At 40.7% G+C, this 24,954-nt stretch overlaps 4 protein-coding genes across 9 annotated transcripts; 3 read left to right on the forward strand and 1 right to left on the reverse strand.

The window, feature by feature from the left end:
• Positions 1-419: 419 nt before the first annotated feature.
• LOC147757422 (SIFamide-related peptide-like) lies at positions 420-6,290 on the forward strand. Of its 4 annotated transcripts, XM_086981061.1 has the most exons (5): positions 420-829; positions 2,447-2,665; positions 3,343-3,476; positions 3,844-4,043; positions 4,338-6,290. In XM_086981061.1, the coding sequence occupies exons 4-5, from the start codon at positions 3,861-3,863 to the stop codon at positions 4,452-4,454; spliced, it is 300 nt and encodes a 99-aa protein (XP_086837187.1). In that variant the 5' UTR covers positions 420-829; positions 2,447-2,665; positions 3,343-3,476; positions 3,844-3,860; the 3' UTR covers positions 4,455-6,290. The 4 variants fall into 4 exon arrangements, with proteins under 4 accessions (XP_086837187.1, XP_086837184.1, XP_086837185.1 ...); XM_086981058.1 differs by lacking the exon at positions 3,343-3,476 and having other exon boundaries at positions 424-829; positions 4,338-6,288; XM_086981059.1 differs by lacking the exons at positions 420-829; positions 3,343-3,476 and adding an exon at positions 2,096-2,190 and having other exon boundaries at positions 4,338-6,288.
• A 4,246-nt stretch (positions 6,291-10,536) lies between these two features.
• On the forward strand, positions 10,537-13,654 carry LOC111244455 (uncharacterized). 3 transcript variants are annotated; one of them, XM_022791631.2, is made up of 3 exons: positions 10,537-11,412; positions 12,679-12,893; positions 13,515-13,654. In XM_022791631.2, the coding sequence occupies exons 1-3, from the start codon at positions 11,225-11,227 to the stop codon at positions 13,607-13,609; spliced, it is 498 nt and encodes a 165-aa protein (XP_022647366.1). In that variant the 5' UTR covers positions 10,537-11,224; the 3' UTR covers positions 13,610-13,654. The 3 variants fall into 3 exon arrangements, 2 of the variants coding, with proteins under 2 accessions (XP_022647366.1, XP_022647365.1); XM_022791630.2 differs by having other exon boundaries at positions 10,540-11,412; positions 12,679-12,914; XR_015321937.1 differs by lacking the exon at positions 10,537-11,412 and having other exon boundaries at positions 12,877-13,016; positions 13,515-13,653.
• An 850-nt stretch (positions 13,655-14,504) lies between these two features.
• Positions 14,505-17,050, reverse strand: zetaCOP (COPI coat complex subunit zeta). Its single transcript, XM_022791632.2, has 3 exons — positions 16,351-17,050; positions 15,462-15,648; positions 14,505-14,842 (listed from the first exon to the last, which is right to left on the reverse strand). The coding sequence occupies exons 1-3, from the start codon at positions 16,548-16,550 to the stop codon at positions 14,714-14,716; spliced, it is 516 nt and encodes a 171-aa protein (XP_022647367.1). The 5' UTR covers positions 16,551-17,050; the 3' UTR covers positions 14,505-14,713.
• Positions 17,051-17,109: 59 nt separating this feature from the next.
• On the forward strand, positions 17,110-22,698 carry LOC111244454 (heterogeneous nuclear ribonucleoprotein K-like). Its single transcript, XM_022791628.2, has one exon. It carries the CDS (start codon positions 18,097-18,099, stop codon positions 19,057-19,059), a length of 963 nt encoding a protein of 320 aa, XP_022647363.1. The 5' UTR covers positions 17,110-18,096; the 3' UTR covers positions 19,060-22,698.
• Positions 22,699-24,954: the final 2,256 nt, after the last annotated feature.

Genomic DNA, 24,954 nt, shown 5'->3' on the forward strand with positions numbered 1-24,954 from the left:
ACAAAAAGCACACGGTTAGTCATTAATATTGTTTGACAACGTAAGAGGCTGCCATTTTTTCTCCGTCCAACATACCACTATTCTGAGTACATTTTCCCCGCTGCCGGTGCTGCGCCCACTCACAGAATAGACCGACATGCTGCTACCAGCTGCAACTAGAGTCTCTTCATACTCGACCATTCTGCTAGCTCGGGATACCACGTGTAATTACCTTCAACATGCGATTGTGTAAGTCATTGCTTAAGATTTCTATTTACGAAAGACAATTACCTGATGAGAGCTAATAGTCAAGGACGTCGTCAGAGTTCGATGGTGGGGTAAACGTTGATTAATCGAAAAGAAAGCAATTTACCCCGGTGATACTTTTGCGGTGTTCATTTGTTGTGAAAGAACTCTTACATGTGTTATACAAATGGCCAGTGCGCGGATAAACATTATAAAAGTACTTTTACTTTCAGCGAAAAGCTCAAAATTTGAACCTTCGGTTACGCAATTTTTTGAGTCTATATCAGGCAGTTCGAAAAGGTCACAGTGTTAAGGATTAAATTCACGATTTCGTTACTTTTTTAAGATGCCACTTCAGCTACATGCAAAATAAAGTCTATAGTTACATCTTGCGGTGAAAAGTGGACGCCCGTTGATGGCAAGACGACGTCCTTGCAGGCGATCGAAGCCATGGCCATGAGGCATTGTCAATGCGATTACAAGGAGCAATCCCTGGCTAAGCAAATGGAAGGAAACCGACAATAACTCATCTAGAACTCGTCTGTGTGAGCTCAGGGTAGCCAACAGTATCGTCTTTTCCGACAGACATCATATGTCTTCGTAGGTAAGTGTATCGTGATGGACATCAAAAGAGAGGATGGTGTTGAATGCCTTAATCAGAATGAATTAAAGCAGCCTCATGTCGAGGGCCGATTCGAAACCAGAGTTTAACAGTGGGTCGAAACGAAACTCTTACCGGTCACCGTTCGAAGTTCTTTTGACATGAGATAAAAATCAAATCTATTTTCAGACGATATCTATTTGAAAATACCTCAAGCCTATAGAAAACGCCAGTAGACTATAAGTTGATGAAAAAATAGAAAAATCGTAAATTTTTTCAATTCATATAAATATATTTCAACGATTTCACGTATCTGATCCAATTAATATTAATTGAAATCGAGCTCCGAGACATAGATGCATTTATCGGTCAATATACAGTACTGCCTTTCAAAATACAAAGATAAACTCATCCTTCTTTACTTTTTTGAATGATAGGTATTAAGGTACAGTCACCGTCTTTGTATTGTTTAGCCGTCGACTTGTACCTATATTGACAGATAAATGTGTTGTCTGTTTGTGATAGCTTTACTAACATGAAGGTTCGATATCGACTAAACTTAATAAGTTGCGGGTGTATACAGGGTCATTAGATGTATTTTTGCAATTTGTATAATTATTTTTTTCGTTTTTTATCAACTGTGCTTAATTAAGTGTGACGCACAACTAAACTTATAAGCTTCATCTTTGATCTACAATTCTGTTCTTGTTGGCCAACTCTGGCCCTTTTAAACTAAATTCATATACTATTTTTTCAAAAGCGCTATATTCGGTATAAGATGTCAAACATGTGTTTAAGATAAAAAAAAAAACGTTAATTCATAACCCAAAGTACATAGATCGAAATTGAAGACGGGGTACAATTTTTATTAACATTCTCAGCTTGTGTCCTTGAATAATGTCTGCAGTAAATAGAATATAGGCCTAAAAACGCGCAAAAGCACTAGAGTGTTGTCACATGCAGGTTTTTAACAATTAGCAAGCTTCTACCTAGATTTTTTCTAACTTCATTAATCGAGACAGCCAGCCTTATGAAATTTATTACTACGCTTGCGATTGACCAGTGATGATTTCCGCGATGGTCCAACATATCTTTTAAAGCAGTGGCCTACGCAGGAAATTCTAACTGGCGATGTCTGGACGGGACCAGATTGTCGTCAGATAAGGTCTTTAGACAGGCATTCCAAAGATAAGAGGGGCTACAGTTTAAGTGTAGAGAGGGAGACATTGCGAAGGGGTGATAAATGAAAGCTGGTCACTATAGGTCGAAGTTTGATTAGGAAGGGAAGCTTGAGAACGAGTGCTGAGTGTATACAATGAAACGTAGTAGAACAGAAGTTTTACCAGACAGAGTCATCTTTGGTGGTAAGAGAGAAGCATATGTCAACTCAAGGATAAACTCGACGATTACACGGCATAGTACCTATTTAGAGAACTACTAATCAATTATAAGAACAGTTGGCATATGGAAAGCAATAACTCTGGAAGCGTAAATGGGTTGTGCATTTTCTGTCCAAAAGGAAACTTTTCTAGAGCTTACAACGAGGCCAATTCATGGAAAGCCTTGTAGGCAACATTGCATGTAACGAGTTAATAGATAATGAAGATTCTTTTGTTCCAGTCAGGAGAGGACTCCATCCCCCACGGGACGCGTAAGAGGAAAGGAAAGTTAACTAGCCCGTGCAGATGTATGGTAGTAAGCTTGCCATATAGAAGGTCGAATTAGAGGCATGGAATATTACTTGTGCGATCTCACGCCTCTGCCATCGTGGACAACCTTCAGTTGAAGAAAGAAAGAAATTGATCTTTCAGAGAATATCACAGGTGCGACCACTACAGGGTAAGTGGATATTAGAGGAGCTATTTTCTCAAATTTAAACCTTACATACAGATCAAGCAAAGTGAAACGTGAACATAGTACGCTAAAAGAGAACTGATGAAATTGTACGGACCCCAGTGCCTCACTAACTTGTACAATCTGGCAATTTCTGCATCAGACATAGATTTACTATGTAGCACGGTTTGTTTGTTGCTACCGCCGTCGAGTGGGTAGAGTAGAATTCGAATAGACAAAACAGACGATTCCTTTTATGTTTGCTAATTAACGCGCGAAGCAAAATGAGATTACGCGTTATTTGGTACTGGAGGCTGACGGCAACATGCAACAAGGCTGTGGTTACATTTACGCAATCATTGATAGCCTCTCGCATACAAATGCCTTTTCGCCGAGAGTGTATGGAACGAAAAAAATAGTGCAATGGACTTTTTTTATAGATTGCCTATATTTATAGAAGCATAAAACCATCTGAATGTCTCTACTTCATGACAAATGTAACGCAGCTGTATGTTAATAGGAATTCTCATCAGCTCCACTGGAAAGCAGTTTGTTGCGTTAAGCAAGACCACTATTTTCGTTGTAAGCCGTTGAAATGCCTTTAACTCAGCCGCTAGGAAAGAGATACTAGGCAAGCGTTTCGATTCTATTAGAAATATATTAACCGAAGTGTACGGTCATAGGTTATAATCATCATGAGGTCGATCGCAAGTGAACAAGATGTCCTTGATGAACGTTATCTTATTTACTCGATATAGTAAACCTCGAACCTTGCCTTATTGAAGATGAGACACATAATTTGAGCTGCACCCCCCTGGTACGTACTGCACTACCTGATATTCGTTATGTACTGCTCGGCTTATATACATGTATATATATAAATTTTTTTATTATATGACTTGGCTTTTAAATGCGTCAGGCATATTCATACAGTATGCGAGATGCGAAAATAATCTCTCATAAGAGTTCAAACCAGTATAGTAACAGTTCAGCAAACCGAAAAGGATAAATCTGGATCGAACGAGAAGTTTGTACAAACCGTAAATGTCCGACAATTATCTAACTCGTCAATTTTTGGAACGTATTCTGATATTGAGTTTGTCTCCTAGCGTAGCATAGAGTGAGCTATTTTAATTGCCTTTAGTTCGTTAAGATATATCAAATAAATATCTGTCGAATTTTAGGGATTGCTCGGAGAAAAATGGCCGCTTCCAGGTCTCTATTCGCTTTCATCCTGTTGGCTGTCGTCCTGGTAAAAGCCGTATCGTGCGGTGATGATGTCAACTACCGAAAATCTCCTTTTAATGGAAGCGTTTTCGGCAAGCGAAATAATGGCCTTCTGGCGGAATGGGTTGTCGGTCAGGGCGACCGGGGAGCTTGTGAGGTGACTATTTGATTTGCAATTGAATTTATCTGTCGATAATGGTGGTATATTTAGTCGTTTTAGTTCAAAAAGTTCGTAAAATACGTCTGATGGCGGGCATCTTTCAACGTTGCGGTAAAGCAATAGGTATATCAAGGATTAGTTCTTGACAATAATCCTATACTTGCCGATTCGGGTCCTGCCATCGAGCACACTTGTACTATATGGCATTGGTATTAAAATGAAAAAAGTTGAAAAGTAGTGTCTTTTATAATAAAAATATGTCACACCAATGATGAACACACTCTTTTACAGGTTTTGCTCCATGCATGCGGGCAGCTCCTACAGAGAGAGCATCATCGACTAACAAGGAGTCTGATTGTGCAAAGCAAAGACGCAGGCACGTTCACCTTTGACTTACCTATCGTCTGATCGTAGCCACGTCGCGGTGGCTGTATCTCTTACGAAACTATTTCTTAAACCGGTCTACTTCTACATAAGGGTACATAGCAATGTTTTGTTAATCAGAATATACTGAAAGCATCGTAACGTGTTTCTTTTGCATATATTATTTAAACGTAGCTCACGTGTGGCCATGCGGATGTGTGTTGTTCCGTAGCTGAGAGCTCTTACGGAAAGCCATGCTACTACGTCTGGCCAAATCACGTATATACGAAGCCGTCGACGACAATAATAGACATATCCAGTGTTTTCTATTATTCAGTAACATTACCGGATAAAACTAATGATGTATGCTCGGTGTGACGGAATGGCAAACGTGTGAATCGGTTTTCGAGCAAATATATCCTACAATAGAATAAATCAGTTCTTCGCCGTCGCCTCATCGCCAAGAGTCATAATCAGAGCGAGTCCTAATTACACGTAATAGCAATAGCAGGAAAGCGTTCTTAAGTAAAAATATTTCGCCACTTGGCATGATAAATCACGCAGCGGCTGATACAGGAAAGTCACTGTATTTAGAGTAGAAAAGAAAAGTCCGCGCCATAATTGAATCATAACAATAACAAGCTGAATACCTACGATTCCGATACGATCAGATGATTTGTCCGACACGTCACATACATACGAATAGCAGGCCTGTTATAGGCTATAGCCGAAGACCAACTAAACCGAAGAGAGTAAGTTCGGGTAAACAGGGTGCATCAATTCAATCTGCTCAACCGATCTTCACCTGATCTCCACCACACCGTGTTAGCCACAGTTGTCCTTTTGTATATGCGTTACGATTCGGTTTTTGGTCTCTAATTACCTAAGAAGTTTCCAAGTCAGTGCCAGAAGTTTGTAGAGAATACCACATCGACGTTACTATAGAAAGTGAAGCTCGGCAGTATCAAAGAGTTGTTGCTATTACCTTCACAAGGTATAAATACGTAAGAGGCGAACAACGTGAAAAGAAAGAGCGTAGACTTTAGCTTAAGCAATGGTTCATACCGATGCCCTACCGATACTTTGAAGAAGACGGAGAAAACAGTTGATTTCAAGCATCAGCGAAATTTTTTACGTAAACAGATAGAACAATAACAATTTGACTCACCAAAAATTACTTTTTAGATAGGGCTTAATTACAACACTTACAATATCGTTGTGTGATGACAGTGGAAATAATACAGAAAATGATAACACTGATAGTAAGCGTCTAAATAATAACAAAAATAATGTAACAGGCATATTTTTCGTAATTTGACTACATTCTAAGACAGAAAAGTTAGTGAGCAACGAGTAAACTTATTTACTAAACCGTTTTCAACTACATTCAACTTGAGCATGCCGAAGCTTTCCTCAATGGGTCCACGTAAAACTAGGACACAGAGTCATCGCTTCATTTGCATCTTCTTTCTTCTCAGCAATCAATCTTTATAGAAAATCTGGGCAACCCGCAGGGGCCGGATGCGTATTAAAGTTCCAGTGGCAACCTATTTGATCTTCATTGTACACTAGGCCATCAGGACAATTGAGTTCGGTCAAGCGTATGAGTCCGCTATCGTTGCGCACGAAGAATTTCTGGCAGTATGTGATGTATGGAAGAGTGTGTCTTTTACAAGGCGGGAGCCAAGGCGCTGCGTTTGTTGTTGGAAGTGCAGCAATAGAGCTCGAAACAAACTCCATTTCGGAGATGGTGAAGCCATTGTTAAGCAGTGCAGCTAGGTGTCGGGGCATGGTGCGCCCGTCTTTGCAATATGCAGTTATACAAGTATGAAATTATTTAATATAGATGAATGGGAAGGTAATATGATGAAAATAATAAATTTTCTAACATCATAAAGCTGGCTCTAGCCTTACATTTACATACATATAGAAAGACTGTTGGCAATCTGCAAATCACTTAAAAAAGAATGTTGATTTATATTAATAGGATAGTAGACGCAAACAGTAATGTGATTAAGAAAAAAATATTAAATTGCATAGTACATATTTAGTTGACTATAGTCACCTCTAAGCGCTTTATTTATAAAAGCGTGCATATGTCGATAGCAACTCTGATAGTCCTGATATTTGAATGTTCGATATATTGTACGCATTTTAATCAGTGCCTGAATATACGTACGTTTTTTCCCAGCTGTAATGAAATGCTTTCAATTTGCATACGGCAATTATATAACCACTTGCAGCGATAATGGTTATTACATACAGTGTGGTGCCCGAAACTGCTGTGGACGCTTCACTAGTTTGACTACCCCTTCTCGACTTTTGTTTCTATTGAGCTGAGCACTGATGGCCGTAAGGACCGGATATTTTACTTCGGTATTGCAAAGTGCAATAGCATCATCACTGTTAACTGCCTAGATCATGGCCTTACCATAAACAACTGACTTGATTAATTCCACCCTTTTGAAGAAATAATGGTAAATATCGAGCATTAAATAAGAAAAATATCAACCATGTGCTTTTCACGTGTACTGTTGACCAAATCTATTGCTCAAAACTAAACTTACATTCAAGTACTCAACAGAATCTAGTAGTTCTATGCCCCTTGTGGCGTTAATGCTACCTTATGTTTAATACCTTCCTCGTTATCATAACAGACCAATTGATTTTCTCCGTAAGCATACGGAACTTTTCCTTCATGCACTAGTTCAATGCTTATTTGTCTGTAGAAACGCGCATATCTGGAAAAGTATAGGCAAAAAAAGACAGTCATATTGCTAACATGCCTTCTGCCGTAAATTCGGTCCAGGTTTATTCATCGATCAATATCTGCAAGGTCCTGTGCCCCCTAAAGACTCCCACAGGTTTGTAATCTTCTAAGCAATAATTGCAGTTAACAGAATGAGAACAACTTTGTGATATCCAGTCTGTATTTTAAAATACATGATTTACTAAAGGTTTGTGTTTTACTTAGTTCTAAAACGAAGAATCTGCTTTTCAACTATTCTAGCTCTGTTTCAACTTTGTGTTATCATTAAGACTCGTCGTATGATGACACGTGGAAAGGACACGCAAGCCAAAAGAAGCCTGGATTTAGTTTTATGCTTATTGCCGCTTAGTTTCCATGTGGTTAAGATGTATACTACGGCCCATGATACAGAGCTTCATAGGCGTACTGAAGTGTGCGTTTTCTCACGAATTAGCGCAGACCTACCTCGACATAGAAAAGCGTGCCTTCAGTCTGGGAGATAAGACCTCTTTCTGCAGGTTCTTATGCTGCACCTCCGATGTATATTTTATTGGTATCAACAAGAGTAAATGACCTTCCATAAAAAGCAAAACATAAGATATGCTTCGAGCGAGGCGCTCCTCGGGCTTCCCACGCGGCTAGAGTACCGGCCTTCTGTTGACGGAGCCACAGATAACTAGAGAAAGTTGATATATAACTTATAGTGATATATTATTTCGCGAATGCAGTGCCTACGAACACATTTGATTTGTGTGATGAGCCGTATGTTTCATATAGTTGTCCTGCTGGTCTTACAAATGGTCTGTTCCATGTGCATCAGTTCGCACTAGACTTCACTTGTGTAAGTTTACAACCGCTGCGATTCAGCGCTTCGCTGCTGAATCAAAGGAACTAAATTATACGGATGATACTTAATGGGTGTTAATAAAGTAAGAGATAAAACATAGAACGTAATCTTCAAACGATATCTCAAACGGGTTTGCGCTGTGCATACATGCCACATTTAACGAGACCGAAATGGCGGATCAGTTTTCCTTTTGTGAAGCAAGACATGACTGTCAACCGTTGGTTCCAGGGCCCGCCAAGATCATCACGGGAATATAATTCAAATCTATAATATAGACAGCCCACTTAGATATACAGTTAGTGAGCAGCTTATATACATATATATATATATATATATATATATATATATATATATATATGTAAGAAACGCAATTTGGGTAGTAAATACTTTGGTCTTCATCAAGAAACTTCTAAGTGAAAACTGGCTGAACCTACTACAAGAGAAATAAATTCACAAGAAAAAAACATCCTCTAATTTCAAGAGTCAACGCTCAGTGATCAAGCTTTTGGTCCTCGAAAGCCACAGCGCTGCCGCAATTCACCGAAGATTAGTAAATACATTGGCTTAGTTGGCCTTAAATAAAAGGTTTCACGAAGGGAGTTGGAGTGTAAAGGCCAGCGGGGAGGTGAACAGATATCAGAATCCGAAGGACAAAAAAGTATTAACGCAATTGAGGAGGTTTTTTCACGGAAGCCAAGCCTGGATTTTATAGTCTCTGTTAGCCAAACTGGCATTTTACATATAGCGTAGTACCGAATTATAACTCAACTACCGAAAATGTGAAAACTGAGTTGACGTCATGCCGGTTACAAATATGTGTCATATATCCCACGTACAATTCACGGAACTTTGATCAACACAAAAACACGCCGGGGGCATATAGTCGCCATAGGCGAGGCATAGTTCCGTTTCTACAGGTATAAGGCGACGATAGTGCTTGCAATGGAAATTAAAACCAAACCTTCACATATAGTGTAACGCAACGTTTGCATTCTAAAAAACGATTGCTGAGCTGATGATCATTACTTTGGTGTTTCGTCAAAGAATTATTAAAATATGAATGAACAAATCTATAATCATGACTATCAATCAGACGACCTTGGAACGTAGTTGCACACTATTTTTCAGGCCCATTTTATGATTTAGCGATTCTTATTTCAAAATTGATAAGTTGATTTGACACGACCATGACAACATACTATACTTCTACAGTGTTATTTAACCTTTCATTTGTTGCCGACATCGTCCGGATACTCCCAGTCAAGATCGACCCCAACGCAGCCAAATTTTTGAATTACAGCGGCAACAGATGTGGCAAATATCCTACGTCCGATAGGCGAAGAAGCCATTTTTGAATATCGTTCAGATCCTTTGTTCCAACTAATTGCAAATGAGACTTTCAAATCGCACCTGACTTCTTTACGGGCAACAAATTTGGCCTTTCCCTCCGGAAATTCCTCAGTGATAACGGTGACGTAGATGGCTGTATACCTGTCTGTTTACTGGTGCAGGCTTATAATGCTGATGGTAGGGTGAAGTTGAACCGTAAATGAATAGATTGAAGGTGCACTATAAGCAAACGATAAATATCTGGTTTGCCTTTAGTGCAATAGACCTATAATAAAATCATCCGTTCTTTTTAGGAAACAAGCAAACTAAATACTTCTGTCAAAAAAGGCCCCCATTAGGTCAGTTTTATACGACATGGCTAAGGTATATATCCAGGTAACCCTAATTAGGTACCATAGGCTTCCTAAAGTGTAAAGAAAAACCGATCAACCAGCTTATTATGGTCTTAGTAAGTGTTAATGCTTGTACGCCCTTACCGCGGTCGATATCCCGCGATGGATCTAGATACATCACCGTATTCGTCGATTCATCAAGTCCCAGAAATATGTAGATAACGTGAGTACATTTATCTACTGAGAGGGCCAATACGTTTCCTGTATACGAAGCTGTATGGTATCTAAATAAAAAAGAGAACCAATCGTTCGGCAGATCAGTGTGAAGTCACTGGATCACATCGCTTGTAAACAACAAGGCTTATTTAAATATCTACCATTTAACGTTAGGCATAACCTAGCCACAGGTGTTTGGCTTGAAAATACGCCCTTGAACAAGGAATCACGGCCTGATACGTTGATATAGTACTAAGGCAAAAAAAATAAAACTTATAAGCAGAGTCTGGATTATTATTATCTATTGGATGCTGACCGTGCAAGGTGTTATCGTACAATTACATTTATTGTGAAATAAAGGGTGAGACTGCCGGTTCAAGCCTTGCACGCGACAGGCACAATCCTACTTTACATTCTGTAATTCTAATCTAATGTACCGTTTTGTATCATTATCCGACAGCTACATTCAGTTTTTATTGCTCAAATGAACAGCCCAGTGAACCTGTAGCTTACTGACAGGCGTCAGGCGTTTACCATGTTAACACAGAGAACAAGATGTTTTTGGATCCTCAAACTATTTATTTGAAATTAGGCCAACTGTCACTGTTTATATCGGAAGTGAAAACAGTGGATAACAATAAAGAAGGACAACAGTTCTGGTACCGTCATACAGTTTATGGCGTTTGAGTTCATCATACCTATCAGGAACTTCCGTATTTTTCACAACACGTGTTTCACCATTTGCCCTACAATTGTTTAACAAAGAACTTCACATCAAATTAAAACTGTTAAGAAGCAGCGTAATCACCGAAGACACCTCGGCCTACCGATGCGCTTGAATTTAACATCAGACGCAGCCTTTGCGGTTTCACAGTCTGCGACAGATACAAAATGCTTCGTAGTAAGCGTTCATCAAAGAGAAGTTGTAGGACCACTGACCATGTAACGTTTTCAATAGAAGAAGAACACATGCGCCAGTATATCTAGGAAATCATTGTTTAATCCCTAAAGTGCACAAATCTGCACTCCGTCCCCCGCGGCACACACAAATCTGAACTACCACTAATAGTCAATCATCTGTCCAATCGGAAAACGACGCCACTGTCAATACTGTATTAGCAGCCAAATATGTGTTATCTCTGAGGTACTTCGATTACGGACAACGACGAAGTACGATCCGAAACCACGATCATAGTAATTATTGTCGTAGTGGTTATCGTCAGTGGCCTCCCATCAGTAGACCTATACTATTTTAAGCTTTGAAAAACAAGACCAGATACACACATTTAGGCTTAACTATAGCACGTTGATAAGCTCAAGCATGCCGTATTGTCAAGGCATCATCGGACGCATCGGAGGGTTGGCATTCGATTTTTCCAGTGATAAGAACAAAGGCCATTGGTGTTCCAATGCAAAATCGGACGAAACTGATTCACCCAGCGAACCAGATCATCAGGATGATCAAAGCACACGGCTGTTAGTTGCTCAGGAAAATGGCGTTGTCAAATGGTAAGTTGAAACGATGCAAATTCAAACTGGGTGGTAATTAGGGTGTAGAAATGAATCTATAGCTCATTGTAAAAGGCTAGGATTATTGATGCCTATGTGCCTTTTATATGCTGTGCTAATCAAGATAGCTCGTACTCAAAGGATCATGCCAAATGATTCTAGAAAAGAGCATGTTCTTCCACATAAGCGGAAATTCCTAAACAATCCTTTTCGAAATGGGTTCATAACTAGAGTTCAATGGCCTCTTCAAAGATTGAAAGTGCATTAGCCTAACACTGTCGCGTTCATCTCTTTTCAGAAGCAAAACTTTTTTCTCTAAGTTACTCACTAAGCACAGCCATAATACAATTCAAGGTTTTACAGAAGGCACTACGTTAAATATTAGTTACGTCTGCCTATTTCTTCGGTACTTCGACTTATTTTATTTATACTATCAATTTTATTTACATATTTTATACTATCAATTTTATTTACATTAAACAACTAGTACAGACGGCGCGCGCAGGCCGAGTCTTTAGGTGAAATCATTCTGGCAGCATTTGCGTATAAAGCTAAATTTAGCATTTCAATACTCAACATTCGACAATAAAAGCTCACTCTAATAAATCCGGTTTGTCGTGTCATGATTTCATGTAAAATAGTGTAAGAGGTATCCTGGCGAGAACTGTGCTACCGATATGATTCACGAATTTTAATGAAACTACGATTACATTTTTGAGCTTATCTTTGAAAATCCATTTTTAGGGTTCGTATTTATAACCAGTTCATTGTGGCTACTTCGCGGATTGCGTACTAACTACATGCATCACAGTCAAGCAAAAAATCATATGATATGCCTCACAAATACCTGTTTATAAACCCATAACCAAAACGATAAATGTCGCACACGTAAAGCCTTAAACTGACCTTTGGCTTCTCAGACGTTTCCTTGTCTAAGCAAAGATCGCATCACTAGATGTTGTGGGGTAACTGGCACGCAACAATGCACTCTTCTGCGGAGTTTTCCCTAACGAAGTTACGTTCATGTAAAGTTTTGGATATTTCAGTTGGTAGTCGTACATGACATTTTGCAAAACTAGTGCAATGGCAAAATAGAAAGTGCTAAAGTTCAGACGAACTGGCACACTGAAAACAACGCACCATCGTCATAAACTTATCTCATGAACAACAAGCGTCACAATAACGGAAAATCAAAGAGCCATATCTACACATTAAACTCAGCTTTACAACTAAATTGCGTCTGAATCGATCTCGATCTCCCTAAAGGTATGATCCGCATCGTGGATACGGCTTCCTTGTGCGACCGGACGGTTCCGAGCTTTTTGTTCATCGTCAACGTGTGGTTATGGCAGCTGGGGAAGCACCGCTACTCAGAGCGCGAACTCAGCTATCTTTCGACGTGTGGAGGAGCCCACATGGACGACTGGAGGCCCAGAACGTCCGCACAACATGGGGTCGACCGATTTCTAATCGAGTTTCGGGCAAGCGATACTCTCTAATCCGTAGGGAATTTCACGAATCACATGACCTCACGGGACACGATCAGATGCCTTCCATCGGCAACACGCCGATTCGCAAATCTGAATTTGACAATTTGCGAACTGGTAGTTTCTGCACAGATATTTTTATTCTACGAAGCACTGTTTTTCAGTTTACGTTCCTTAACCAATCTCTACGAATACAATTTAGTAAAACGGAGTTCATATGACTGAAAAAATTTCTGAAATACTAACCATAGTCTAAATTATTCTGTAAAGCTATTTTTAGTTTTATTTTTATGTAAGTACATGAATTATGTATTTGAAAAACTGAAGAAGAACCCACAAGTTTTGCCTGAAAATTCACCAGCAGTCAGAATTTAACAGAAGAGTTTTTAAAACTCAGTCTTTTGCAGACTTTAACCTCTCTCTCGAAATGCATCTGAACACGTACCTAAACAACAATTAAACTGGAAATAACCACTGAAAACTAATGTTTTCAGTTATCGAGTGTTGTCCTATAGGGTTGAGCGGCTGACTAGAATCAGTTTGTAGAATAATATGTAGAATAATATATGGAACAATGCTGTAGTAGGATGTTATCATTTAATTTCGTTCTTTTAGATTACTGCCCGCCCCTGCAGATGGCAGCACGATCTCGGTGTTCGTCGCGAAAAATAAAAGAACCTCGAAGGCATTGCACTGACGGTAAATCCTGACCGATAGCGTTAAGTACAGTCTCGGAGTTACCCAGAAATCTGGACTCGTTGTTCACTTTTATTTTGGGATCGAGAGCGTTCTCTAACTGGATTCGTTAGGCGCTGTTACCGAAGAAACCTAAAACTGGATGCGACGTTCGCATTTGTAGCGGTCAGATGGGCTGACTATCACTCACCATTGATTCCTCAATGGTAGGGGCCCCTTTACGGTGTCATGGCCGAGGCTGGCCTAAGCTGGAATGTCGCCCACGCTTCATCGAAAAACTATCTGTTTAACGTAAGATTAACGAAAATATTAATAAAGACGAAATAACGAAATAGAATAATCAATTGTATAACAATTTGCGGAGCTTTCTAATACTACGTAATGCTATCTAATATAATGAAAATTAAGGCAAACCCCATGTAAGGTGTGCGTGTCCTAGAAATGAATAAAATCGAAAAAGTAATAAGACGTTTCTGACTAGCTTATCCTTTTATAACGAAAGTTACAGTAAAAGACCAAGTGAAAACTGCTAAAAGTTTCAGAATGGCGGCGTCAAATCAAAAAACTTAAAAAAGAATAGCCCTTGCGAGGGAATAATGGTAGCTGCAAAACGTGTGTGCAGACAAAAGGGTATTCGAAACGATGTAAAGATATTTACTCAAACATCTGCACATCACAATTTTTTATTAGCAACAACACGGATGTGTTGTTGTTTTTTCCATTGTAGTATCAGGTGACAAAACATTACACGTCGAAATATTTTTTACACTGCCATAAGTAAGCCACTTCACTGCAAGAAAATGTCTGCCAAAAATTACACACATGCTACGGTATTACGAAAGGGAACAATAGATTTTCACTATAGCCATTGAAAAAGCATGAATAGCACATATGAAACACGCATTTGCGTTTGAAAATATATATGAAATACATTTATTCACACACTATACGATTTATGGCAATGTCGTACTGATATATCGTGAAATGTGTTCCCCGTTCGTCAACATTACACACACGGTCTATAGTTAACATCCAATTACAAGGCATTTGGGGTCGAGAGGACACGTGTGGAAGGTATGGAGGAAAAGTAATGAGAACTAATTTGCGTCTAAAGCCACCTATTTAAGCAATGACCACTTCAGTTGCTCTTTAGCACTTTGGAACAACTGCGAAACGTTCTGCTCCTCGTCGCTGCCCTTCACCGCCAAACGACTAAACACAGCGTTGGCGTCTGTTTCCAGAATGACCTACAAGACAGAGAAAGCAAAACAAAATTGGCATCAATTTCACTAGTCTATATTACCCACCACGCACAACAGCTGTTACGAATAATGAAATTATTACATAAAATAAGGGAAGTAGGAATCCCAACTCAGCTGAATAATCAAACGAAATTCAACTTCCAGTTGGCCAGTGTCCACTTACTTTCATTTTATTGTCCTATGATGGTTAGTCTATTTTACCATATAATACTTGATCATTTGTTTCATTAGCGGAAATTGAAGCATGGCAAACAAGCAGATCCATTCTGTCTGGAACCTTTCTTTCGGGGTTAGAAAACCTGCACGCACATTGTGAACAGAATACGAAGTTCTCGCTGCCTCAAAAAATTCTGTGCCTAATGCATTAATTTTAAATCTAATCTGATTCTTTACATCGTATCGTTAAAAAATACAATTAAAAATACCTTTCCATGGACTACTTATTGATATTTCCTCTGATTGCTATTCATTGCTATTACTGTATTGAAAAAAAGTATTTTAGTAACTCTGTAGCAAAGAGATGCGACAGGAACGTTTAGGAAAAACGACTTTTTTATGTAAACGTGCCAATTAGAGGAACAAAAGACCTTCAAAATCTGTTTACCCCATTATCGCAGATCTCGTCGAGTACAAGAAGAACTGCATCGAGCTGATCGATGAGCGCCCGCTTCTCAACACTCTTCCGGAATAGTAAAGAAAGTGTTTCGTATAAACAGTTGAGTGTTGCAGAGAAAAACAGTGGATTTTGGTTTCCTGATCCGATTACGTACAAGTGCAGGTCCACGTTTGATCTAAACAGCAATGTGACAACAAGGGAAAACCGCCATCGCTATAAACACTTTATTCAGCAATTTACAATTATTTCAACACTGGAAAGGGGCACTTCGGTAAAAAAAAAAATGATAAAATTTGGCTACAAATATCTATCTAAACGAGAGTAAATTGCAAACTATGAAGAATGATAGATTTACTAAGATAAAAGCATGAGGTACGAAGATAAATTGTTACAACATACTCTGCTGCAGAATATCAGTTTACTAAGAAAGCATAAAATTCGAACGCGCGAAGGGTGGTGGAGAAATACTGGTGGGTAAATATAAAAAATCATAATATGTGTTGTTTGTATCCTGCATCACAAGTAAAATATGAAGACATGATACAATACCTGCGCGTAAATATTTATATTAAGGCACATGTAATATATACTGGTGCAAGCAACTTCCTCTGACACTTTAATCAAATATGATCGATTTCAGTCACAAAAAATCTTTTATAAAATTATTAAATCTCATAACATTCATAGAAAACATCATAGCATTCATAGAACGAATTAGAAAGTACATTCAACTAAACTAGCTATGTTGCGTACAGTATTCAATTTCATATTCTTTTCGAAATATGTTTAGTACTCGACAAAATATTAATTGGAAATATATTGTGTTTATTAAATACGCAGCGTTGTTCAATGAATCTTGTATGAGTCTATTACTAACTTGTGGACACAAGTGAGTCCCTCGAGCATGCAGACTTCGGCGGCGCCCATTTTATTGAAGAGCATCTTTTCAAAAGATTTCTCGTTGCTGAGTGGACCTGTAGGCTCATAGTAGCGAGCCAATATTCGGTGACCATCCTGATCCATGATAATAATGGCCTTGATCACATTGAGTGTCGGTTCAGAGAGACCTAAATCCATTTTGAAATCTGGATTTTCCCTATTCTGCTTTGTCGTATTAAACTAATCAGGTTATAACAGTCGCCAGTTTAGAAGCCGTTCCTAGTTTTACAATGGTACAACAGACAGATGACAACAAACACAAATCCAATCGATAGTCCAAACATTAACTAACTGCTAGCTCCCTGAACTGGTTAGCAGTAAGACCTGCTCACAGTGTTGCGTTTCTGACTCGCTTTTGTTGCTTGTTTATAGCCATGTTATTTCACTAACACGTTCGAATCTTATTTGATGACTAAATGCCCACAATGAAAACGTGGACGCCCCGCGCTCTTAGCGGGCAGCTGGCTGACGCGCGTTGAATTTTTCGGGAAAATTTCACATTGCAAATTGCTCATTCAACCGTCACAAACGATGCCGCTTTGTGTCCTGTCCGGTTCCGGTACAAGGCTATTATATTGATCTGACTGTTCTACCAGACGTATGCAACCTTTAAAATGATCTTCGTTTTGAAGCTACGGGGAGCCCGCTAAATCTAGCGGCCAAATCCGTAGGGGCGCCGATCGATTGTTTGAGTCCGGCGTTGTGTGCGATGCGAGCGATTCCGCGACCCGATCGAAAGTAACTAGCGCTACGACGATCGAGTAGAAGTTGATCGTAGACGTGCCGGTACCACCCTCACTAACGTCTAGAGTGAGCGCATCCATCTACGTTGTTTATTACACGACGTTGTCCGCGTTTCTTCGCGCCGTGTGCGTTCCTGTGCTGCTGTTGCACCGCCAGCAGCGGCAGGCAGCAGAAGAATCGTATATAGCGTAGCGTTGTCCAGCAGGGCAGCCCTCCCTAACGCACCCTCCTCCTTGCTGCTACTACTTTGCCCACCTTCATTGTTGGGGCGTCCGTTCGACGAGAGTCGATCTATCTTCCTGAGTGTGTGAGTCCATTCCGTAGGCTACTCGTCATTGTCGTGGGTGTCTCGTGCAGTGAGTGCCTGTGCTTAAGTGCTATTGCGACGGCCGCCGGTGTTCGTGCTGATGCGAAGCTGTCGCGAGGCATACGACTCATCGGCGTTGTACCCTGCCTGCTCCGTGTTCGATTGTAGTGTGGTGATCTGAAGCTGTGGTGGTCGTGAATCGGGGCCGTTGAGCGTCCCACCGGCAGGCAAGAAGCTGCAGTGTGAATTATTTTTCCCCCACTCCCCCCCCCCCCGCCTATTCATCTGGTGTGCTGGTAGAGCGTGTCATTCGCGTCACTGTTGCGGCTAGTACGGCCTTTAAGTGAGTGAGTGAGCGATCAAACGAACTAGCTCCCAGCGCAAAATCCACTAATCGTCACAATTTGCTGACGCCGCTGCTGCGGCTACCGCCACGAGCCGACTCGATCCCTAGCGAGTGTCGGAAAATCCTCGAATTTCGACTTCTGTGTGCGTGCCGTATTATATCCGCTTTTCCCTCAACAACAACAGTTCGCCCCAATTTAGCCGATAAGCATCTGTCTAGCAAGTGGCGTTAGTCTTCTTGACGCGTCGTTGCTGCTGCTAACGTGATAAGGAAACAACACGGGCGGCATGTTTCGCGGGCGATATGATGGCCCCGGCGGCGGCGTTCAGCGAAAGCGTGCCGGTGGCGGAGACGACCTCGGCGGCGGGGTAGCGAAACGCTCGAAGACCGACGGCGTATGGGATCTGCGTTTTCTGATTCCGTCGCAGCGAGCCGGTGCGATTATCGGCAAGTCCGGTAAACAGATCGTCGAGCTGCGCAGCTCGTTCAATTGCAAGCTCGTAGTGCCTGACTGTGAAGGTGTACCCGAGCGATTGATGCTGGTCCGCGTCAGCCGAAATCTCCTGCCCCAGCTGCTTACATCGATACTACAGAAGCTAACGGGATCCGATGACAATGATTCGAAGACGCGCGCCGAGCTAAAGCTCCTCCTACACCAGAAGGAGGCGGTCGCTCTGATCGGCAAAGGCGGCGCACGAATCAAAGATATCCGTGAGAAGACTACGGCATCGATCAAGATTTTTGATAAAACGTGCCCACTGTCGTCGGACAAGGTAGTTCGAGTAGCTGGCACTACGGACGTGGTCACGGACGCCATCCGTACAGTATGTGAGTCGCTAGAAAACGAGGACGTGCAGATCGGTGATCATTTCACTTACGACCCGGCTAATTACGAGCCGTACACGGCGTACGAATGGGGCGGCATGGATCCGTCCGACGAGAATTTTGCCCTCTCGTCAAACCCGAAAGCACGTGCCGGGGGAATGGGCGGCGCGAGGGGTATGGTGCCGCCACCCCCACGCGACTGGGCACCGGCATGGGGTCCGCCCGAGCGGGCTCCGGCGCCCCGCTTCCCCGACTACGGTGATTATGGCGACTATCCTAGCTCGATGCCGCGCGGTGGTGACTTTGATCGCCGCGGAGGTCCGCCACACTCGCAGAACCACGGAGGCCGTGGGCCACCCCGCAACAACCCGGGCGGCCCTCGAATGCCTCCTCGTGCGGGTCCTCCCCCCAGAAGAAACTACTAACACCCATCAACCACCAACAATTCAGCTTCCTTCCTCCCCGAAAATATCTATCTGCTCACGACTAACTGAACTCGCCTGTCCTATCCCCAACAGACCGTAGGAACACCAAAAACCGGCGATCTATAATTTAGTGTCCGTATGGGGCCCTCACCTTTTGCTCTCCAACATGCTCCACCGTACTCCACCATACTCCAACGTTCTCCAATATGCTCCAACGCCCGTTCTGATGTCGCGACTGTCTGGGTTTCCCCACACCCCAAAGCCACCACCAATCTGCCTTTATGCCCCATCGAAGATACGGTAGATTCTGTGAGCGCCCTGAACTAGGCTAGACATGCGCCTACGCTTCGAACTAATAATCTCAGTTTCCAGTAAATCTCCACGGCCACTTTTGTGTTTCACGAACGTCGAGAAACACGTCGGTTCAGAAACATCTTATTGCCTAGCACAGTTGCTTACCATCCAGGGTAAATACCCTTTGCTTCAAAGTGATGATGGTTGATTTAGCCCCTGTTCAGCGTCCCCAGTCCCCAGATCAGCAAATGAGAGAAGCGATCCCGTGACGATTAAAACTCGACATCGGATACTCTTCTCCCTCCACCTAAACCTCCTGCCTAGACAAACAACTATTGCAGCCCGACTAGCTGAAAATGATCCCGTACGAAAAATAACTCCGTGAAAAAAATCTGAAGTCCGTCGAAATGGGCTTCCTTGCCGGAGAAGCTGTTGCCCTTGAACCACCACCGAAGGCCGATACCCGATAACTGTTCGGCATCCCGACTAATCGGAGACCCTATTTTCACCAACCACAACCACCTGACTCGCCTGATTCCCAAGGACGTAACATGAATTTAGAAATAGACGTGTCACAAAGGTCAACTCCCTTATATGAATACGTTCACACCTAGATGTAGTTCTACCTGTCTATATATATATATATATATGCATTTCGAAATAGTGTCTGATCGCACTGCTATATAATCCAAGGTTGCTTAATGGTATTTCGATCTAGGATCTATAATTAGTAGTAACATTTATTAACAACAGTAATAACAATATTACTGAAGAAATGTCTCTAGCAGGAGATTGAGCCAAGTGTCTTAAAGGCGTATATAAAAGTATATTCGTTACGCATATTCCTTCGTATTAGTATATGGTTCCGCTGAGCGTTCGTCCTGTAGAAGAAGGAGCAACAGGAAAGCAAAAACAAACGACAATAGCCACTTCAAGCCTCGAGTGAGTGACTTTGGAGTCGAGGGACACAGTGATCCTCATGGTCGGTGAGAATTTAAAAAATTAGTGTTTTTCTGTAGCTATCACCATTGTCTGTCCCTTAGTGTATCGCAACGTTTAGGGCGGGCGGAAACAAAAAGAGCGAGCAGACATGTGGATACAGGGCAACGGTGAAAGTACTGCAGGTCGCCAGATGTTAACAAAAAATCGATTATACGTTGGGGTAGGTTGAAGTCATTTTGAGTGGGTGATAGATGCGCGGAAAGATGTACACGATGCGTAGAGAAGGACGAATTGGGGGAGAGAGAGGGACAGGGGAATCGACTGGCTAACGTATAGACAGACAAACCGAGAGAGGCAAAATAACGCCTGAACAGTGACTGAAAAGGAAAAACGAGCAACGGATTGATTAACATGCATTGAAGCGCACGTAAACCACGACGGAACTTCCGTAGCTTTTCCCCTTTCTAAGTCAAAGCGAAGAACATATACAAAATAACAAAATACCAGTATCAAAACAAACAAATAAACAAGAAAACAATATTTAACTCAGTCAAGCATTGCGGAATAGACGCGTTAAAAAATGTTCTCACACACAGAGACACACACAGAGACACATATGCAGAACATATAAGAGAAAACCTACTTTGTATGTACAATAATAATAATATAACAACAAAAGAAACATCCACAACGGTGAAATAAAAACAACACACACGCCGCTTATTGTAAAAGACCGGAGTGAAACCAACGAAACGTGGAAAAGTAATAGTGAAAATAACCAATACAAATTTAACAAAAAAAATACAAATTTCCAAGCAATTATTATTATTATTATTATTATATATTAGCATTCTTGTAGAATGGCTTTCAATGATATACTGTCCATTACTACTAACTGTACATTTGTGACAACGACCATTCGTGTGTCGCCAGAATTGAACAGAAGGGGGAAAACCACAGTGAAAACAATTAAAATTATGAAAAAAGTAGAAAGGTGTAAGGGGGAATTGACCATACATATATACATATTCTGGGGAATATTATGTCGACAGTGATAAAATGGTGAATGATCATGATGATGGTGCCATTGGAGGCCAGCTTTATCTAATTTAGCAAAATTTAACTGGCGCAAAGCTAGTGAAGCTGTCAGTGGCGATAGAAGAAAAATCCCTGTATCCTTCTGGTAACTTACCTTCCCAGTGTGTTGTAAAAGACTCCTCTTACCTTCACCTCCTAAAGCTGCGCTCTTTCTTTGTTTAGTATTTTGTTATTACTGCTATGAATAGGAAACGTAAAAATTTCAAGATCCTTAAAGATTAGTTTACATTCCCTTCTTTCACATATTCTCTAAAGTACACCTGTTATTACATATGTAAGATACAGAAACAGCAGCACACCATAGACACAAAATATGGCACGCAGGTACTTGCTCAATTTCCCATATTGGGGTATAAAAATGTACCGAAAATTGGCTACTTGTAGGTTGATTACCCCATGTAGACACGCAGGGACTGTTTTATATCAAGTTGATATATACTTATGAGGTTATCGCTGGCGTCTGTTCTTGTCAATTCAGCTGAGGAGGCAATGTAGAGGGGCGATCTTTTAATTATTGCGACTTCTGAGTAACATAACACGTGTCGAGTTTTTTTTGGAGAGAAACCCATGTACCATACCAGAAATACACATACCATATAAATCACCCGATGGTAGAAGCAGAGTCGACAAATCGTCAACACTCAGCTGATAGCATCTGATTTGACCGATACACAGATTATAGTTAATGATGTAGTTTATTCATCTGATGACTGGTCTGGTTGAAAACAAGCGTTTGATGAGCACCTCGAGCAAAATTTCTTATATAACCACCTATATGCCCTGAACCATTATCAGATTTGAAAGAGACCTGTTTATTAATAATCCCCGTATCGATGAACGTCAAAGAGAGACCATAATTGATACAGTAAAATAGCCGAGAGACAAAGACAAATACATCTAACTAAAGTATATAAACACATACCGAGGGAGATGAAGTAAATATTCTATAAACAGACGCAAGGTAAAGGTAGTGAAGGCAAGAGGTGTGACGTGATGCTCCGTGAATGCATTCAGATTACACATTGAAACAAATAGAGCTGAGAAAGAAAACGCAAATGAAGAAAAAGGAAAAATAACAAGAACACCTGTAACAACAACGATATATTATTGATGCTATATCATATACGAACGAAACCACAATACAATTACTATTATTATTATCTCATTAGTATTATTATAATTATTACATTGTACCAATAAGGAAACACTACAACCATTATATACAATGATATCGAAACGAGAGGATGATTAAAACGGAAAAGGAAGATGGACAAGGCTAAATAAAGATGAAACGTTTCTCCCCAATTGCCATAGTTCCGTTATTGTTAATTCCCGATCACGCAATACTTCGTCTTTTGTTATTGGAATTGTTAATCCTACTACTGTATTTAGACTGGAATGAACGGTTTAATTCCAAAGCCTCCTATCCCCTAGTCCCTTTTGCAATGTAACGTTCTTCCAATAAATTACATTATATGTACGTACGTACGTTAGAATACAGCATGTATTCTAGTTGCTCGTTGTATCTCACTAGAGTTAGAATGTATTGTCATGGTATATGCTATTGCTACTTGTGTAACAATCTCCAGTGGATATGTCACCTTCTATAAATTGTGCATAGCCATTCACAATTCTGTTTGTCGCAGCTGTCTTTAATAATTAAATAGTTGCGCCATTGGTCTGTCCGTCTATTGATCGATATAATTGTTGTGCTATAACAATAATGCCGATTGTCGTTGTAAACTCAACTAAAATTCCATTACTGAACAGACACACGGTTGGACATATCTTCGAGAAGCATTCCGGTGTCGTCAATGGGAACAACTATACATACATAATAGAATATAATTACTCGTTTTTTATAAAGTCAGTATGTTCATACTGACTTCTCTGGTGCGCCGCACTTGTTTGTTTTGCACTAGTATTGATTTATGTTAGACATAAAAATGTTTATAGGGAGTATACACAGACACGCAATTGCTCATAATCGCCTCCGCTCCCCTGCTGCGCTCTGCGTTCTATTTAACCCCACTGTCCCACGCTCCCTGATATGCTCCCAGCTGATGCCGTACCCCACGGCATCTATATACAGTATAGGCGATACTGCTACATTGTTATTTCGATCTGATTCTATTATTGTTGGCCCTGTTTTTATAATTTACAGCTAACGAACGAGGGCATATTGATTTTTTATCCGTGAGAATTTTTTAATGGACGAACTGGTACGCCAGCGACAATCAATCATCTAGGTGGTCTTCGTGGTTGGTCTCCGATCTGTGACAAATAGAAAGAAGACGGAATAACGTGAATTCTTGCGCCTCATGCCCCGACGCCCCCGACGAAATCTGCTCACCCCGCACATTTGTAGTCCCACAGAGGTCCCCGTTCTAATCCTATTTCTCCCGCAGGCCGTGGTGGTTCTCCTCCCCGATCAGCTCTCAGCTCAGCTCTCCGATCTCCGATCTGTTCCGCCAAAAGCAGAAAACCAAAAGAACGACCTGAGAAGCATACGTTTGCTGTGCAACTTACTGCTAACTAAATGACTAAACTGGTAACTTTGGGTAGGTGAATTCGCACTCATTTGACTTGACTTTTTATGCGCCCCATTTTCTTTACTTATACGTCTGCCAGTACATAATATGATTAACTTGTTTAGCATATGAACCTATTTTAATAATTGTAATTAGCACTGTTTTGGGTATTCAAAGTAGGCGCGTGTCTTCTTGCCAACGGAGATGGACAATAACGCTCACGGCTGATACTCAGTACTCAGGCGCGGTTTCGTACGTATGTCTTCTTGACACAAAATTGCGATTATTCTTTAGGGGGAAAGGCTTTTACGTCTTTAAGCCTATAGCTACGAAGTTACTATTTTTTTTAAATGTTTTACCAACTTTTTTCAAAACGTTTTGTTAGTCTTATTTAATTTAAGCCAAATTTAATTGAAATGCTTTTAAAATTGCGATGTGTCGCATGCCCTTTTTTTTTAATTAAACAAATTTACGTTCCATGCTTAACAATAATGTAATGTGGCGTTTCTTTTCAAGTATAAAAATTAAGTATTCAAAACTTTAGCATCCTTTTTGCAAAAAACGTGATCTCTCTAGAACACAGTCGTTCCGCGTGTGTATGTGCATGGAAGCTCATTCGTCTAAGTGGTAACACAATTGAATTTTTGAATGAATGAAAGAATGGATATTCAATAATTTCGTTTCTGGTACTTCCTTGGTTATCCTATGGCAAAAAGGCAAAAAATAGGAGGATCCTTAAATAGAATCAACGTTGTGCAACTTTCTCATACTAGTTCTTAATGAGACTAGCAGCCTTGAAAATTGGCTTCAACTAATTTTTCAAATGTTGCATTTTTTTTATATTCCAGTTAATTATTGTGGACAAGGTACAATTATTTACAGGTTTTCTCTATCATTAAATTGATTCCTTTGTGCTCACCCTGTGAGGATATTTCGTGCGGCCTATGTCCTTGATACAGTTAACTGTATCGATTCATACTTAGCTACATACGAAGTGGCTTCCCGCGCTTTTGTCGGTTCTTTGTCTTCC

Source organism: Varroa destructor, unplaced genomic scaffold (assembly GCF_002443255.2).
Source record: "Varroa destructor unplaced genomic scaffold, Vdes_3.0 BEIS01000002.1, whole genome shotgun sequence".
Classification (NCBI taxonomy): domain Eukaryota; kingdom Metazoa; phylum Arthropoda; class Arachnida; order Mesostigmata; family Varroidae; genus Varroa; species Varroa destructor.

Coding starts and splice junctions, on each gene's coding strand:
- LOC111244454 (XM_022791628.2), top strand. CDS start 18,097: ATGTTTCGCGGGCGATATGATGGCCCCGGCGGCGGCGTTCAGCGAAAG.
- LOC111244455 (XM_022791630.2), top strand. CDS start 11,225: ATGCCGTATTGTCAAGGCATCATCGGACGCATCGGAGGGTTGGCATTC. Junction 11,413..12,678: donor GAAAATGGCGTTGTCAAATG/GTAAGTTGAAAC, acceptor ATCTCCCTAAAG/GTATGATCCGCATCGTGGAT. Junction 12,915..13,514: donor CAAGCGATACTCTCTAATCC/GTAGGGAATTTC, acceptor TCGTTCTTTTAG/ATTACTGCCCGCCCCTGCAG.
- zetaCOP (XM_022791632.2), bottom strand. CDS start 16,550: ATGGATTTAGGTCTCTCTGAACCGACACTCAATGTGATCAAGGCCATT. Junction 15,649..16,350: donor GGACTCACTTGTGTCCACAA/GTTAGTAATAGA, acceptor ATTGCTGTTTAG/ATCAAACGTGGACCTGCACT. Junction 14,843..15,461: donor ACGAGATCTGCGATAATGGG/GTAAACAGATTT, acceptor TCTGTCTTGTAG/GTCATTCTGGAAACAGACGC.
- LOC147757422 (XM_086981061.1), top strand. CDS start 3,861: ATGGCCGCTTCCAGGTCTCTATTCGCTTTCATCCTGTTGGCTGTCGTC. Junction 4,044..4,337: donor GCGACCGGGGAGCTTGTGAG/GTGACTATTTGA, acceptor ACTCTTTTACAG/GTTTTGCTCCATGCATGCGG.